The sequence below is a fragment of the Arabidopsis lyrata genome, assembly GCF_000004255.2.
Source record: "Arabidopsis lyrata subsp. lyrata unplaced genomic scaffold ARALYscaffold_1, whole genome shotgun sequence".
Classification (NCBI taxonomy): Eukaryota; Viridiplantae; Streptophyta; class Magnoliopsida; order Brassicales; family Brassicaceae; genus Arabidopsis; species Arabidopsis lyrata.
The window spans coordinates 27,602,456-27,618,681 of NW_003302555.1; the positions used below are offsets into that span (position 1 = coordinate 27,602,456).

The following is a 16,226-nucleotide window of genomic DNA, read 5'->3' on the forward strand; positions in this document are numbered from 1 at the left end:
GTAACCGTAAATATTTTAACGAAGAGTTGCGATAAAAAGACACAACCGAGAAAAAATAACAGACAATATTTAAACGAAAAATTGCGATAAAAAAACACAAATGGAAAAAAATAACCGCCAATATTTTAACGAAAAGTTGCAATAAAACGACACAACCGAGAAAAATAACCGTCAATATTTTAACGAAAAGTTGCGATAGAAAGACACAACCGAGAAAAAGAAACCGTCGATATTTTAACGGAAAGATACGATAAAAAGACAAAAACAAAAAAAAACCCTCAATATTTTAACTGAAAGTTACGATAAAAATACACAACCGAAAAAATAACCATCAATGAAAAATTGTAACTGTAAATATTTTAACAAGGAGCTAGGACAAAAAGATACAACCGAGCAAAAATAACCGTAAATATTTTAACGAAAAGTTGCGATAAAAGACACAAACGAGAAAAGTAATGTTAATATTTTAACGGAAAGTTGCGATAAAAAGACACAACCAAAAAAATAATCGTCAACAAAAAAAAGCACCCTCAATATTTTAACGAAGAGTTGCGATAAAAATACACAATCGAGAAAAAATAACCGTCAAACTTTTAACGGAAAGTTGCGATAGAAAGACACAAACAAAAAAAATAACCGTCAATATTTTAACGGAAAGTTACGATAAAAAGACACAACCGAAAAAATAACTGTCAACGAAAAAAGTAACCGTCAATATTTTAACGAAGAGTTGCGATAAAAAGATACAACCGGGAAAAAATAACTATCAATATTTTAGCAAAAAAATGCGATAAAAAGACACAATCGAGAAAAAAATAAACGTCAATATTTTAACAGACAAAAAAAGACACAATCGAGAAAAAAATATCGTCAATATTTTAACAAAAAGTTATAATAAACAACAGAAACGAAAAAAGTAACCGTCAATATTTTAACGGAAAGTTGCGAGAAAAAAACACAACCAAAAAAATGACCGTCAACAAAAAAAGTAACCATTAATATTTTAACGAAAAATTGCGAGAAAAAGACACAACCGAAAAAATAACCGTCTACTAAAAAATTAACCGTCAATATTTTAACGAAGAGTTGCAATAAAAATAAACAACCGAGGGTTTAGGGTTTAGGGTTTAGGGTTTAGGGAAAAAATAACCGTCAACATTTTAACGGAAAGCTGCGATAAAAAGACACAACCGAGAAAAAATAACCGTCAATATTTTAACGGAAAGCTGCGATAAAAAGACACAAACGAATAAAGTAACAATGAATATTTTAATAGAAAGTTGCAATAAAAAGACACAACCGAAAAATAACCGTCAATATTTTAATGAAGAGTTGCGATAAAAAACACATCCGAAAAAATAACCGTTAATATTTTAACGGAAAGTTACTTTAAAGAGACACAACCGTTCAAAAGTGCAAAATGCATTTATTGAGGTTGTTATTTTGGTTAATAAAACGAATTTGATATGTTGTCTAATGGTTGATGTAAAAAAACTTTGTAGTATTACTAACTATACAAAAAATGCAATGAAATTATATAATGGAAAGACGTAACTTTAAATGAATAAATGCAACTATAAAGATATAACTGTAAACTGAAAAGATACGACTGTAATTGAACAAATATAACCGTAAATAATTCAACAAAAATTCAATAAAAAGACATAACCGTAAAAAATAACCGATTTAAACGAAAGATTGCGATAAAAAGACGCAACCGTTCAGATGTGCAAATGATATTTATTAGATTGCTATTATATATAGATTTACATTATCTTAGTTTTGCAATTTCTTTTATATGTGACCATTGATTTCCTTTTTCTTTTCTTTTTTTTTTTTCCTTTTCAATTCCTAAGGACCTAATCTATTAAGTTTCAATTTACATCCTAGTTATATGCCTTCCTTTGCTTCATGATCGATCTTCAGAAGACACAACATGGTCTCTTTCCGTTCTCCAAATCCAAGTTTAACTCATTGCTAGCTGCTTTATCACTTAAACCGCTCTCGCTTTGCTGCCTCTGTATTCCTCCACTTCTTGACAGACTCATCTCTTCAGACACTCGTTCAGAAGCCGAGACTTCACGAGCTGCGCATAGCTCCTTCGAAATGCCAATTCCCTCGAAAATCATCGTTTATATCAGCAAGTCTCTCCATGATCAATCTCAACTGCTAGCTAATGGTCCACTCAACATCCTCCGGTAACATATATGTAAGTATGAAAAATTGAACCTCTTGCGTTAAAAATGACAGACTGTTCTAATTGTACCACTGAAGTTGTTTGCATTACACGTAGTAAAAGATTATTTATTGGAATACAAATACTCTTGAGAAGTGGAGAGAGACAGACAGGAAAAAGTCCGCCATTTTTATCTGTAGATGGAAACAAAATCCACTTAATAAAAATACGAAACTGTAATTGAAAAAAAAAATTAAAATTGGTTGGGTCTTCTTCTTCTCCCAAAGATGATCTTTATTTTACAAGTCCCAAAATATTGTTGATTTGGCAAAATGCTTGTTTTGCTTCAACGAAATTTGCTGCTTATGGTGTCGTAGCTCGGAACAGCCAACACTGCCAAAACAAAAAAATATACACAGTATTAAGACACTAGATCTTGGTGTGTGTATATGTGTTTTTTAACTCTTAAGCAAAAAGCATAATAAGATTGATATTAAAAAAGTGAAATTTGTTTACCATCTCCGAAGGCACCCATTGTCAAAGGCTTTGAAATAACCTTGCTGGTGAAGTCTGCAATGTCTTTCAAGGTTAGTTGGTCTACTGTCTTCAAGAATTGGTCAACTGGTTTCCTGCAAGATTTTGTAAAAACACAAATCATTTATGATGTGTCGGAATGGAAGAAACTATGGAGATCGAGTGAACTTGTTTTCGAATTAAATTTTGCGTATACATACCTCTCTCCGTATGTAAGTATCTGTCTACCAATGTCTTCTGCAGCAATCATCTGGCAGAGGAAAACCGTTTTAACACATTAATAACACATAATGGTTTTGGATCGAGTTAAACAAATTGGCAACATTTAAGTAAAACAGTTTTATGTAAGTAGAGGGTGCCGCGAGTTAAAAATACCCGAGATTCCAAATTCATCAGAACTGCAGATTTTGTGGCTGCCTTGGCACGGTCAAGATGCGCCTGGTTAACTGTCCAACATAAAGAACACAAGGAAAATGTTTCATAGATATAAAAGAATGGTTTCAACTTGTTAGATTAAGTGAAAATGGAAGAAACACAACTGCAAACCTTTTCCTCCTGCAACATCTTTCAGTTCTTTAGCTGCTAATTCAATTGCTTTTGCAGCGAATTCAGGACTCTGCACTCAAAGATGTAAATCCCTTATCATTATATTACCAAAATACATATCCGGCAATGAAATTATCAGCTAACACAAATTGGACCAAGCTTTAACCCACAAAACCAATATATTAAGCTTATAAAACCCACAAAAATTGGTATTCCTTTAGTACACATCTCATCAATGGAAAAAGGGGGATAAGTGATGAAAAGAAAAACATAGAAAGCAACATTAGGATTGCTGAACTTACCGAGCAACCATATATTCCAAACAATCCGGTGTTGTTAAAGATGCTAGTGAATGCAGTGCATGACTGAACTTCCTGATATTCATTTAGAACACGGCGATCTGTAACCAGACATAGGAACTTGTATCACTAATACTGTTTGCTTAACAGTGCCAGAGTATGTTCGTGAACTAGTTCAATAAACAAAACTAGAATAAGCTAAAAAAAAGAAAAAAAACAAGATTTGACTTACAGAGCCACGAGTGCATTCCTTTTCCAGGACCTCCTGCAGAGAATGAGCCACCTCCTCCCATAAGCATCTAATAGCAATTAGATTTACATTATATTATATCTTCAATAGTAAAAAGAATTTGATCGAAACAAGTGAAAGTTAATGCAAACAAAAAAGTAAACATTCAATTTAGACACCTGGAGAACAGTGGCGGTGACAGCTTCTTTCTCGTTATTCCAGCCAGGCACCTCAAAAGCAACCGCAAAGTGTGTAGCCTGATAATGGAACAACAAAAGCGCTATTAGAAATGTGACATTAAAATCTCAGACACACTTGTCCAGTGATGGGAAATCTGTCATGAATACCTACCTCTCCACCAGTATGTTGGCGAAAATCTCCACCAACATACTGAGATTTGGGCTCCACTTGGCGTGGTACATTAGGAAGGTCAGAAACTAATGGCTCAGCAACTTTTAAAAGTTCCTCATGCTCTACTCCACTTGCCGCCAGTACCATCCGTGCAGCAGTGAAATTCTCCTGAAATTCGCAGATCAAATGAGTCAAAAAGACACATAACTAACTTAAGTAAACGATTGTAATTTGTAATCACTGAGACGTAGATGGTTCTCAAAAGCTGATGCAGTCTTACAGTCATAAAATCTTCCAAGAGCTCCCCATTCAATTTATCTAAAGCAGACTCCGGCGCGTACAGAGGACTTGCCAATGCACCAGAGTAACCAGCAGAATGAATGGCCTCCAAGAGGAAACCCATAGGGTTCTTTGCAAGTTCCGCTACCTCTACCTTCATCTTCCGTAGCTGCGGAATAATTCAACGACACATGGCAAAAAGTCACATAAAAGTTTTCACACAGTTATCAGAATAGCGCACAAAGGAAAAAATGATTTACCTCTTCATTCACTTCCCAGTCCAAGAAAGCAGGATTTCTCACACTGTCAATAAGAACTTCGACCATTTCAGGGACATAGGTCTTAAGAGCATCAATAGTGTAACTCATTTGCTCTCGAGACGCAGAAGCGGATGTGTTTCCTCCAATAGCCTCTATTTCCCTCACAAGACGAAAATGGGTTCTGTTTAACGTGCTCTTGAAAGCCATTCTTTCAAGCAAATGTGTAGCTCCATGGAAATAAGGCGCCTCATAAATAGAACCACAATCAACATATAAACCAATCGAAGCTGCCGGATTCTGCACCAACATAACTTTCTTCAGTTCACATCATGCATTTCGATAAGACTTTTTTCCGAAGAAACCACACATTCACATTAGATATTTTTTACCGGAGACGTCTCTGAGGCTATCTTAAGACCATTTGGAAGAGTAGTGATCTTAAGTTTGCTCGGCTCGACTTTGTCAGCAAGCGGCGGAGGAAGAGAAACACCTTGTAGTGGCATATCCAATGAAGTAAGCGAAGCACCCGACCCACCACTCAACCAGCTCAAGTAACCCGGCGTTGACGAACTCGTCGCGGCAACAGCACTAGAACTCGCATAACGCGCTGGTCTCAAACTACGAGTAAGGACTCCCTATATAAACACAATCACAATACATCACATAACTAATCATTTCTCCTAAATCGAAAATCAGATGAGCTATAATCTAAACCAAATGAATTGACTTAAAAAAAAAATCTTAGAGAGTGAATACAGTATCATCATCGCCGATAATCAAGCGAAAAAAATTGAATCCAGATCTATAAATTTTCTTAGTATTATGCAAAAATCACTGAATCGGACCAAATTCGTTCCGATAAGAGGAAAAAGGGGTAAAAGGAATAAGGACGGACCTTAAGAGCCCTGGCTCGTGAAGCTGCCGTGCGATACATGGCGGTGATTGTGAAACCCTAAATCGGAAACTGAGTCGTCGACGAAAGAGAGGCCGAGGTTGATGAATAGAGAGAAGACGGAGGCTTTTTCTCAGTTTATTTATTATTACGCTTTGTTTAGTTTAGAATCTAAGTTGCTGCTGAGTGCTAACGTACTCGGTGATATCTTGCTAACATAGGCCCGTTAAATGTAATAAAATCTGACCCAATGTAGTTATGGGCTTGGCCCAATCTATACATGTTAGTAATAATAAAATTTTATAATGTGAAACGGGAAAAGTAATTAAATCCCTAACTTTTTAATTAAATTGTTAACTTTCGTTGACTTTGCCAAATAAGGTACGTCGCTGAGATAATTAACAAACAAATTTAACGGAGTTAAGTCAACTGAACATTTCTGTTAAACTGCAAAACAACGTCGTTTTGTGTTTATAAAAAAAAACAAAATGACATATATAGAAACCGAATCCGTGACTATGATGGGAATATGTTAGCTGCTTTACCAACTGAACTAGAGTGTTTTACTTTCGATTCTTTGCGAACTATAACCTGTTCAGCTATAAAGCAAATTGTACTCAAATACGTAGCACAAAAGCCAAGGGAGGTGTATGGTATATCTGATACAACATGTTCCAAATATGAAAATGTTCTCTTTTGTGTTCGTTTGCAATATACATGTCTATTATTCGTACTAATACGAGTTTCTTTGCATGAAAAGGTCTTACCTCACGGAGGCAATACAAGAAGGTGGAGCATCGGCATATATATGAGGGAGCTAATGGGGCATTGGTCTTTGAATACATGAAGGAAAATGCAAATACTAAGGAAAGATTCAACGAGGCGATGACGAGTCATACATCAATAGTAATGAAGAAAATACTAGAGAATTACAATGGTTTTGAAAGTTTGAGTGATTTGGTAGATGTAGGAGGAAGCTTAGGCAGTAATCTTACCCAAATCCTCTCCAAGTACCTGCATATCAAAGGTGTCAACTTCGACTTGCCTCACATTGTCAAAGAAGCTCCCCAAATTCATGGTAACTGTTTTTTATTTCTCAAAACTAGTTTTAGTTGATTTTTGATCGATTAGTCAGTAAACAAAGAAATTGGTTGTGCCTTCATCGAATCGTCTTATCACTTCCTAGACCATCTAAAACCTATAGACTACCTAGCTAGTAGTACGTGTTTGATGATTAATTCAACTCTTTCCAGGCGTGGAACACATTGGTGGTGATATGTTTGATGAAATTCCACGAGGCGAGCTATATTGATGAAGGTAAATCAATTTGAATTCCATCTTTGTTATAATAGAGTCAAACAGTTTCAATACTTGCAACAATTTTTTTTTTTTGAAGTGACTATTCATAATTGAGGAGGTGATACTTCGAACAATACTAACAATGTTAGTTTTACTTTGTATGATTCAGTGGATACTTCATGATTGGAACGATGAAAAATGTGTGGAAATACTAAAAAAGTGTAAGAAAGCACTACCGGAAACTGGAAGAATCATTGTAATTGAAATGATATTACTGCGAGAAGTATCAGAAACCGATGTTGCAACCAAGAATTCATTGTGTTTAGATTTGACAATGATGACTATAACGTCTGGGGGGAAAGAGAGAACCGAAGAGGAATTTGAAGATCTAGCTAAGAAAGCTGGCTTTAAGCCCCCAAAGATTATTTACGGCGCTTATTCTTTTTGGATGATCATTGAATTATATCCTACTTGAAATGCAACTTCTTTCAAGTTATAATTTAAGAATAATTATGTTGAATTTTGTATTTGCATGCTACATTTTAGTTTATTATCTCCTTAAGAAAAAGGTGCTACTGTATTAGTATTACCATTTTAAGAAGCGGATTCAACGTTGTTCTCTTTCGGAGAACTTTACTCGCTTATAAATTATCGGGTTGCCGCATTATTACGACATGTACTATTTTTATTCTCACGATTTTGACATATACTTTTCTACCTAAAAAGAAGATTGAAAACAAACATCCTTTATTAATATCGGTAAGTACAACACACCATCGAAGTAGAAACATCACGTGATCGCATAAATTACATCCAAACATAGTAAAAGCTGAAAACCTTAATTATTCAAACTTCGAGTGACAAATTCGTAAGCATGAAACTTATTTTACGTAATAAAGAGAGAAGGAAACTCAAAAACTCTCTAATTTGCTGTTGGAGTGAAATAAGCACCAAGAGCATAAAGAATATCACTAGCTTTTCCATGGAAACCAGAAAGTTTTCCTCCTTTACCATCTTTGACTTCATATTTATTCTCAGTCTCTACTCCAAAACGCGGTGAGGTTTTGCCTTTAAAGGTTTTGAAGGTAAGAGCAACGACGATTTCGCTTTTATAGCCGTAGACTTTGTCGACATAGACTTCCATTGATGTTATGAAATCATCTAAATCAACCTCAAACTCCTCTGTAGCTAACAATGTCATTTGTCCATGCTCACGTGTCTCTATTTTCCCGTCTTTCTCATAATCGAACTTGACATAAGCTACACCAGAATCACCTTGACCAACATAAACCTTTCTTACATGATCGAAAGCACCATCATCAAAGGTTTCTCCATAATTTCCTCCTTGAGCTTTAACTTTGTTGGGAGGAGGAGTCAAGGAGGAAGAAGAGGATGAGATTGGAACGAAATAAGCTCCAAGAGAATTAAGGTGCGATTCGGCAAAACCATGGAAACCAATGATCTTCTTGTCATTAACTTGAAGTGAAAATTGTTTACCATCTCCAGAATATACATATCCAAAGTACTGAGAAGTGTGTTTGTTGGATTTAAACTGAATTCCTTGAATTATATTGGAAGAGTCGTACCAACCCTCGACGGAAACAAGATACTCTTCGGGATGATTGATCACAAACTGCAGAATCAAAAACATATTAACACTTGATTAAAAAATAAATTGAGCCATAATAATAAATTTTAATTACGCACCGTTGAACTGCCACCTCTTCCTTTGACACCGTGGAAGGGTCCTTCCTTTGACTGTCCGTTCTTGACATAATCGAATCTACATTGCTCAATTCCTAGACCACCAGCTGCAACATGTATCTTCATAACACCATCATGATCGGCTCCGTCGTCCGATTGATTTCCTTCTTTGCCTCCTTGTGCTTCCAACTTCTGAGCACTAGAACTGGTGTTGGATTCGCTTCCGGTGTTTGTTTCTTTGCCCCCGGTGTTTGTTTCTTTGCCTCCAGTGTTAGATTCTTCGCTTCCGGTGCTTGTTTCTCTGCCTCCGGTGTTAGATTTTTCGCTTCCGGTGTTAGATTCTTTCCCTCCAGTGTTCGATTCTTTGCCTCGATAGATCTGATGACGTCATCAAACGTAAGCTGAACTCTCTTCACCTTCGTGTGCTTTCCGTCGTCCCAAGACATCGTGGCTTTGATATCTCCTGAAAATAATTACAAAAATATTTTGTTCCAAAAAGAAGTTTATAATCTTGAAAATATTAACAAAACGTAAAATACTCTTTACAATGAAAATGAAAATAATAATTTATTTTTCTTTTCGACTTATGATGATGATATGATGATGAAAATATAATATATTGATCAACTTACAATGGAAAACAAATTTGATCATACGATGATTTGGAAATGAAAATATATATATATAGCTTATCAAAAAAAAAAAATATATATATATATATATATATATATATATATATATATATATATAGATTTGATAAAACAAATGAAAGCTCCTTTGATGCTACTGAATAAGAGAAACAAAGCATACTTACTAAGTACTAATTCGAAGAAATTAGAAAGTAAAAGGAATTAAGTGTCTACCTTAAATATCTCAAGAAGATGCATTTATTATGAAAATGTTTTTTTTGTTTGAATTAAAATTTTACATTCAGACAAAAAAAAGCGTCTGCCTTAAATATTTTGTTAAAAAAATGGCAAAAAAGAGAAACATAAATAAATAAATGAGTTGTTGGGGGGGAAATAACTGATATCAACATATATATAGCCACAGGCCGGAATGATTTGTTCATAAATGCTTGAAAGTTTATTAGATACTTCAACTCAATAGTTCTATATAGTCTTTGATATAATGAAATCTAGTCACCAAATTTCTGTTTTTTTTTTCAATTGTTTAATCTCCAAACTATGCAGTTTTTGCGGATGTATAAAATACTAAGAAAAATCGAAATGAGAGAGAGAACAGAGAATGAGTACCTGAGTAGAGGATGGAAGGAGGAGAGTGAGTTGCAATAATTGAGGGTGGCTAATGGTTCCAAATTTATTGCCATTTTCGGGATAAGTTAGTTACTCTTTTTTGTCACATGGCAATATAAAACATTTTTGGTTACAAAAAATATAGAACATGCTTCTTACCCACAAGAAAAAGAAAACGTTTTAACAAATTTTCTTAGATGGATGGCAAAAGAAGTTTGAAAAATTAGGGGAAAATAACAATAATCGTTATGGACCATTTTTGGAGCTAAAAATATGTGGAAGAGTTTACAACACCTAGAGGGGAGTTTTTCTTGGATATGGTAGACGTGTAGTAAAGTAAGTATGTCGCATGTATTTAAATATACGACTTAATAACATGGACCTATGTTTGACGAGATTACAAAATAAAATATTTGCAACAAATAATTCGTTTGGTTTTTCTACTCCAAATTGTGTTAATTCGATTATGCTGGAAAATGTTCGAGGGTCTACATGCCCGAGACATGTTAGATTGTAATTTCTTTTATTTTTTTCTTAATAAAGCATGGGAACATTGTTCCCTCAACCCACCAAAAAAAAATATGTGCAACAAATAAAATGTGATCGGGTTGGTATATCAATTTTTTTATTAACCGCATATATATGATTTTATAGCGAAACAATGTTAGTAATGGCGAAAAATAATTGAAGCGAAAAAACTGTTAATCTCGATCACATATATTATGGTTTAGTTTCTCGTTTACCATGTTGCTCAGATGTTTTTTTTATCTTTTATTATGAAAAACATGGATTATTAATTTTTTTGGTTTTCACATATAAAAACATACACACAAAATTAAACAAGATCTAAAAACAGATTGAAAAGAAACATCCTTTATTAAAATCGACAAGTGACTGGGTACCAATACCATGGAGGCAGAACATCATCACATGATCGCATAAAGTATTGACACTAAAACAGGGAAGAAGATAAGAAGCCCAAGAAACACACACACACACCAAATCCATAAGCATGAATGGTCCATGGACCTTATTTACGGTATCATCAGAGAAAATAACCTAAATAGTAACTCTGTAATTGGTGAAAATGGGCACGACATGGACTCCGATCTGATGAACCACATTACCAGCTTTTCCATGGAACCCAACGATCTTGTAACCATCCTCCTTCAGCTCGAAATGTTCACCAGCAGTCAAACCAAACGGCTGAGACGTTCTCTTGTTAGTCTTGAACGTTAGACTCGTCACCACTTCAGCTTCAACTCCAAAGATTTTATCATAGTAACCTTCCACCGAAGTGATGTATTCACTTGGATAATCAAGCTCAAACTATAAAATCAAGAAGAATAAATTATGTCAAGAAATCAATATTTGGGAGAAACATCAAACATATTAGAGAGGTCAAAAGAGAATCAAACCGTTTCAGTTCCAAGTGCTGTTTGTTTCCCATGCCCATCACCGATGATAGCTTGAGAGCCTTTGTTGTACTCAAACGTGACAAAAGCTACTCCATCGTTTCCTTGACCTACAAGTATCTTTCTAACACCATCAAAAACACCATCATCCCAAGAAGCTCCTCCATTACCACCTATTGCTTGTAGCTTCTTAGCAGTAGAAGGAGTAGATGGAGTAGTCGAAGTTGGCACCGATGGAGTAGTTGAAGTTGTCGATGGAGCGAAATAAGCGCCAAGAGCATAAAGAACATCACTAGCTTTCCCATGGAAACCAACAAGTTTTCCTCCCTTATCGTTAAGTTCAAATTTCTTCTCAGTCACCATTCCAAAAGGCTGTGAGGTTTTACCCTTAAAGGTCTTGAAGACAAGAGAAGTGACGATTTCACTCTTAAAACCAAAGACATTGTCGACAGAAACTTGAACTGATGTGATGTAATCATCAGGATCAACTTCAAACTCCTCTGTTCCTAACACTGTCATTTTTCCATGCTCTCGTGTCTCACTTTTCCCATCTTTTTCGTATTCGAATTTGACATAAGCTACACCAGAATCACCTTGACCAACATAAACCTTTCTTACATGATTGAAAGCACCATCGTCGAATGTATCCCCACCATTTCCTCCTTGAGCTTCCACTTTGTTGGGAGGAGCTGGAGCTGGAGCTGGAGCTGGAGCGGGAGCTGGAGCTGGAGCTGGAGCTGGAGCGGGAGCTGGAGCAGGAGCTGGAGCGGGAACGGGAAGAGGGGCAAAATGTGCACCAAGAGCATCAATAGCATCACCAGACCGACCACAAAACCCAACAAGTTTAAAACCTGTTTCTTCGAACACAAATTTATTACCAACCACATTCCCAAAAGCAGGGGAGACTCTTCCTTTTGATGTCTTAAACTTCAGAGACGAAAGGTAACCATCGATTGTTCCCTCGACCGATGTAATATGTTCATTAGGATAATCCACCACAAACTGCAACCAAATTTAAAATTTTCTCTGATCAAAAGAGAATAATAATAAGAATATCTTAGCACACACGAAATTAACAAAAATTCCTATGAAGATACCTCTTGTGGAGCTTCTTGTCTCTTCCCATGAGCATGTGGTACCATTCTTTCGCCTTTCGCATACTCAAACCGGACATAACTCACAAACTTACCATTTCGTCCAACGACCACTTTTCTAACACCATCGAAAGCGCCATCGTCCCAAGCACTCCCTCCATTCCCACCTTGCAGTTTAAAGTGCTTAAGAGAAGAGTTCACAGCGAAGAAGTGAGGTCCAATAGCATCAAGAGCTTCACCAGAACGTCCATGGAAACCAAGAAGCTTTCCTCCATTTTTGCTCTCGAGCATGAATTCTTTCCCAGCTGGATTCCCTAGTAATGTCGTATGACCAAGTATCGGAGAGGTTCTTCCATAAGAGGTTTTGAAGAGTAATGATTTGATCAATTCTGATCCATAACCGAAAACAGTATCGTAGCTTCCACCAACGGCTGTGATATATTCATTCGGATAATCCACTGAAAACTGGATTACATTTTCCATCAAAAACAAACAAATTATTAGCTTTTACGGGTTGAATAAGAACCATTGACGAATAACAAAGTCTTGTTTGTTTCATTACCTCTTTTAGTTCTCCGCGATTAGTCCCGTGTTCACGAATTTCGAATTTTCCGTCCTTTTCATATTCGATCTTGATATAAGTTACCTTGCTGAAGTCTTTTCCAACTATTACTTTCTTCACACCATCAAAAACACCATCATCGAATGCTCCTCCCTTGTTACCACCCATCGCTCCCACCTTTTCCGACATTGTTTCTATCTTTTAAATTTAGAGAAAACCTGAAAGATGGAAACGTTTTTTCTGAAACACACTAAGAACCCAATGGTTTCTGTCTTCATATATAAAATAGAGTAAGAGGATGCAACACAAAATCTGTTTTTTACTTATCACAAGTGTGCAAAAACGTTAATACCCTAGATAATTACTTGGTCTATCGAAAATTATATTTCTCAGGTTCCATTATTTAGGAAATACTTTTTCAAGACAATATCAATTGCTCTCCTTTTGATTCTTTGACATAATTATATTTACATACTTAACAAGATGAAATCATCTGAAAAAAATCTGGATTTTGACAAAAATATAGGAGAAACATGTACAATAACATAGAGACATTAAAAATTTTAAAATTATAGGACATAATTTAAAATTAATAATATTATTCTTTAGTCTGTGACAAATATCTTAGTCAATAAAATTAAACAAGTTGAAACTTGAAACCAGAGAAACAAAGCACACAAGAGAGAAAATAAAACCGGAAAATGAAGTCTATATTATTTTAATGTTCCAAAAACAATATATGATGTCTTACACTATGATTTCTTTGCTTCGGCAATTTCCTAATAAACTAATCAGTTTGAAGTTAGAAAAAGAAAAAAGTCTACCTTAAAGCATTTGTTAAGAAACGAATACAAAATTGAAAAAAACAGTTTAAATAATAATTTGTTTATAAGTTCTTTGAAATCTAGCAGTAGTCACTACTTAGAGAGGAAACACAAAACATAAAATAATCAAACTAGGCCGTTTTGGCCGATCAACAGTCAAGAAAACTAGAAAAGAAAGACAGAGTAAAACCAAAAAAAGAACTGAGAAATAGTAACCTGAGTAAAGAGAGTCCGATGAGGAATGAGAGTAAATTGTGAGATTGTGGATAGCAATAGAGTATAGTAATAATTTCTTATATAATGTGAAATTGAAAACCTCACCTAGATACAGTCTTTATATTCTTCGTGACAATGATAGGAGTTATAATTCTTGAAAACGGTTACATTCCTTATAAACGTGAGAGAAATGCTTCCCACATGGTCCAACTAACAAATATAAAGGCCAATAAACCATGAATTTGTTACACCAAACAAAAAATAACAAAAAATCAATAGGCACCTAAATTTTAAACCACTAAACCATTAAGAAAAATAAAATAGTCGATGCATCATAACCAAACAAGGGCAAAACCACATAAAATTAGTATTATGTGAATAGAGAATGTCGACAAAAGAATGTGAATATAGAATGGAGGAAAAAAGGGCTGATTGTGCCTGAGAAGAGACAAGAGAGAGACCTTATGTTTGAGAAGAGCTGTGAGTGAGAATGATATTGGATATTCTGGCCCTGAATGGTGACATATAAAGGTGCGGATTTCAAGTGTGTTTTTTGAAAAACGTTTTATGTTACCAATCAATAAATTTGTAGGTAATCTGCGGTTTTTTAGAAGAAAAAAGAAACATCTGTTCACGGTTTTCAAAACAAGGTTTTAACCTTTGGACCGCAGTATTGTTGTCCAACTGTCTGTTCCCAGCGGTTCCACAAATTCCGCAACAGTTAAAAGAAAATTTCTTTATTTAATTTTTTTTTTAACAACTGAAACATTGATTAATTTCTAAATGGTTAGTACAAAAAGGAAAGTAACCATCCGACCCAAAAAAAAAGGAAGTAACCAAAATGGTGGCACGGTTTAGTGTAAGTTTGGTTTTTGAAATATAGAAAAATATATAAACAAGATATAAAAAACTGATAAAAGTTAAAACTAATGCGCGAGGAAAAATATGAATTTATTGAGATGGATGCAATTAAAATGGCATATGATAAAACAAATGATGCAAAAAATAATAATACAGATATGTTATAGAAAAATTAATATATTCGATAATATTTTTTTTGTTGTATCATATTGTTTGTTATTAAATTTATTTATTTAATATATATATACACATATTTTTGAATGTTTAAGTTATAATTATATTAATATATTTGTTTTAAAATTATTCTACAATTTATTTTCCGCACTGCTTTTTGTTTTTTCACCAATCAAACATTATTCTGTTGTATCATATTGTTTATTATGAATTTTTTTATTTAATATATACATATATACACATATATTTGAATGTTTAATTTATAATTATATTAATATATTTCTTTTAAAATTATTTAACTACAATCTATATTGTTTATAAATATCTGTTATTGTTTATTTATTAACACAAAAAATTAATTAATTATTAATATATATGTATATATAAAACCGCACTTGTCCCGCAAATAGTTTTTTTCACCAATCACATATTATTTCGTACCGCTTATTTTATACAAACCGCACTTGTCCCGCAAATATATTTCTCCCGCACGTCCCGCAGTTAAACCGTACCGCACTGTAATACTGCACTTCTCCCGTACCGCAAAACGCAGTTACCATTCGGAGCCTCTATTTATTGACAATCTTCACCATTTTAATCATTCATCTTTACACGTTCACACGCCATCGACCATTCATTCTATATTTTTACTTTCTTATCGTGACATTATTGATTTGCTTTTTTTTTTTTTGCGAAAATTGATTTGCTTTTTAAATTTCTTCTTCTTCGTTATCATTAATTGAAGCTTGTTTTAGGTCATATGATATTTTCTTTAATGTATACTTAAGATTGATAAAACTAAATTGTTCCTTTTTTCCATTCGCATAGTGAACAGTTTTAAAAAACATCATAAATTTTTGATTAATAAGAAAAATTATGTATTCTATTTAAATAACTCTTAATGCATTATATTAAATGAAAAAATCCTAAAAGCTAAAATAGTACATAAACTACAATGTTCTAAAAAGCGGTCTAGGCGGTCTCTTAGGTCCGACTAGACGCTAGGCTCTCATGCGACGTCTAGATGACCGCCGTGACCGCCTAAAATTACATAGATGTTGTTTAATGTATTTTTTTAATCTCAATTAAGTTTTAATTATATATATAGTTATAAATATTCATATATTGTTTAATATAAATATAAATAAATGTTTTATCTACCTTTTGTTTATAATTTCATAATTTTTAGTTTTAAATAGATATTTTAAATAATTTTATATATAATATCATATTTATAATGTTTTATGTTATAAAT

At 34.1% G+C, this 16,226-nt stretch overlaps 4 protein-coding genes across 4 annotated transcripts; 1 reads left to right on the forward strand and 3 right to left on the reverse strand.

Moving 5' to 3' along the window:
- Nucleotides 1-2,233: 2,233 nt before the first annotated feature.
- LOC9330409 (probable mitochondrial-processing peptidase subunit alpha-1, mitochondrial) lies at nt 2,234-5,739 on the reverse strand. The gene is made up of 13 exons (XM_021012686.1): nt 5,570-5,739; nt 5,064-5,309; nt 4,675-4,971; nt 4,416-4,583; nt 4,136-4,303; nt 3,964-4,041; nt 3,788-3,854; nt 3,559-3,656; nt 3,257-3,326; nt 3,086-3,156; nt 2,911-2,960; nt 2,693-2,805; nt 2,234-2,569 (listed from the first exon to the last, which is right to left on the reverse strand). Exons 1-13 carry the CDS (start codon nt 5,606-5,608, stop codon nt 2,523-2,525), a joined length of 1,512 nt encoding a protein of 503 aa, XP_020868345.1. The 5' UTR covers nt 5,609-5,739; the 3' UTR covers nt 2,234-2,522.
- Nucleotides 5,740-6,318: 579 nt separating this feature from the next.
- On the forward strand, nt 6,319-7,385 carry LOC9330410 (bergaptol O-methyltransferase). Its single transcript, XM_021010552.1, is given in 5 exon segments — nt 6,319-6,369; nt 6,371-6,644; nt 6,820-6,867; nt 6,870-6,883; nt 7,035-7,385. Coding segments are annotated over 5 exon segments (693 nt in total). The 3' UTR covers nt 7,341-7,385.
- A 210-nt stretch (nt 7,386-7,595) lies between these two features.
- On the reverse strand, nt 7,596-8,956 carry LOC9327737 (jacalin-related lectin 5; the record flags this gene model as incomplete). The annotated part of the gene is made up of 2 exons (XM_021014742.1): nt 7,596-8,498; nt 8,573-8,956. Coding segments are annotated over 2 exons (1,095 nt in total), but the record flags the coding sequence as incomplete, so codon positions are not given.
- Nucleotides 8,957-10,680: 1,724 nt separating this feature from the next.
- On the reverse strand, nt 10,681-14,082 carry LOC110224856 (myrosinase-binding protein 2). Its single transcript, XM_021012403.1, has 5 exons — nt 13,937-14,082; nt 12,897-13,114; nt 12,338-12,799; nt 11,244-12,242; nt 10,681-11,154 (listed from the first exon to the last, which is right to left on the reverse strand). Exons 2-5 carry the CDS (start codon nt 13,083-13,085, stop codon nt 10,885-10,887), a joined length of 1,920 nt encoding a protein of 639 aa, XP_020868062.1. The 5' UTR covers nt 13,086-13,114; nt 13,937-14,082; the 3' UTR covers nt 10,681-10,884.
- Nucleotides 14,083-16,226: the final 2,144 nt, after the last annotated feature.

Excerpts from the sequence above, each read along its gene's own strand:
- LOC9330409 (XM_021012686.1), bottom strand. The coding sequence starts at position 5,608 with ATGTATCGCACGGCAGCTTCACGAGCCAGGGCTCTTAAG. Across the intron at positions 5,310-5,569 it reads CACGAGCCAGGGCTCTTAAG|GGAGTCCTTACTCGTAGTTT; the intron begins GTCCGTCCTTAT and ends GTGTTTATATAG. Across the intron at positions 2,961-3,085 it reads TGATGAATTTGGAATCTCGG|ATGATTGCTGCAGAAGACAT; the intron begins GTATTTTTAACT and ends TTCCTCTGCCAG.
- LOC110224856 (XM_021012403.1), bottom strand. The coding sequence starts at position 13,085 with ATGTCGGAAAAGGTGGGAGCGATGGGTGGTAACAAGGGAGGAGCATTC. Across the intron at positions 12,243-12,337 it reads GACAAGAAGCTCCACAAGAG|TTTGTGGTGGATTATCCTAA; the intron begins GTATCTTCATAG and ends ATTTGGTTGCAG. Across the intron at positions 11,155-11,243 it reads CAGCACTTGGAACTGAAACG|TTTGAGCTTGATTATCCAAG; the intron begins GTTTGATTCTCT and ends TTGATTTTATAG.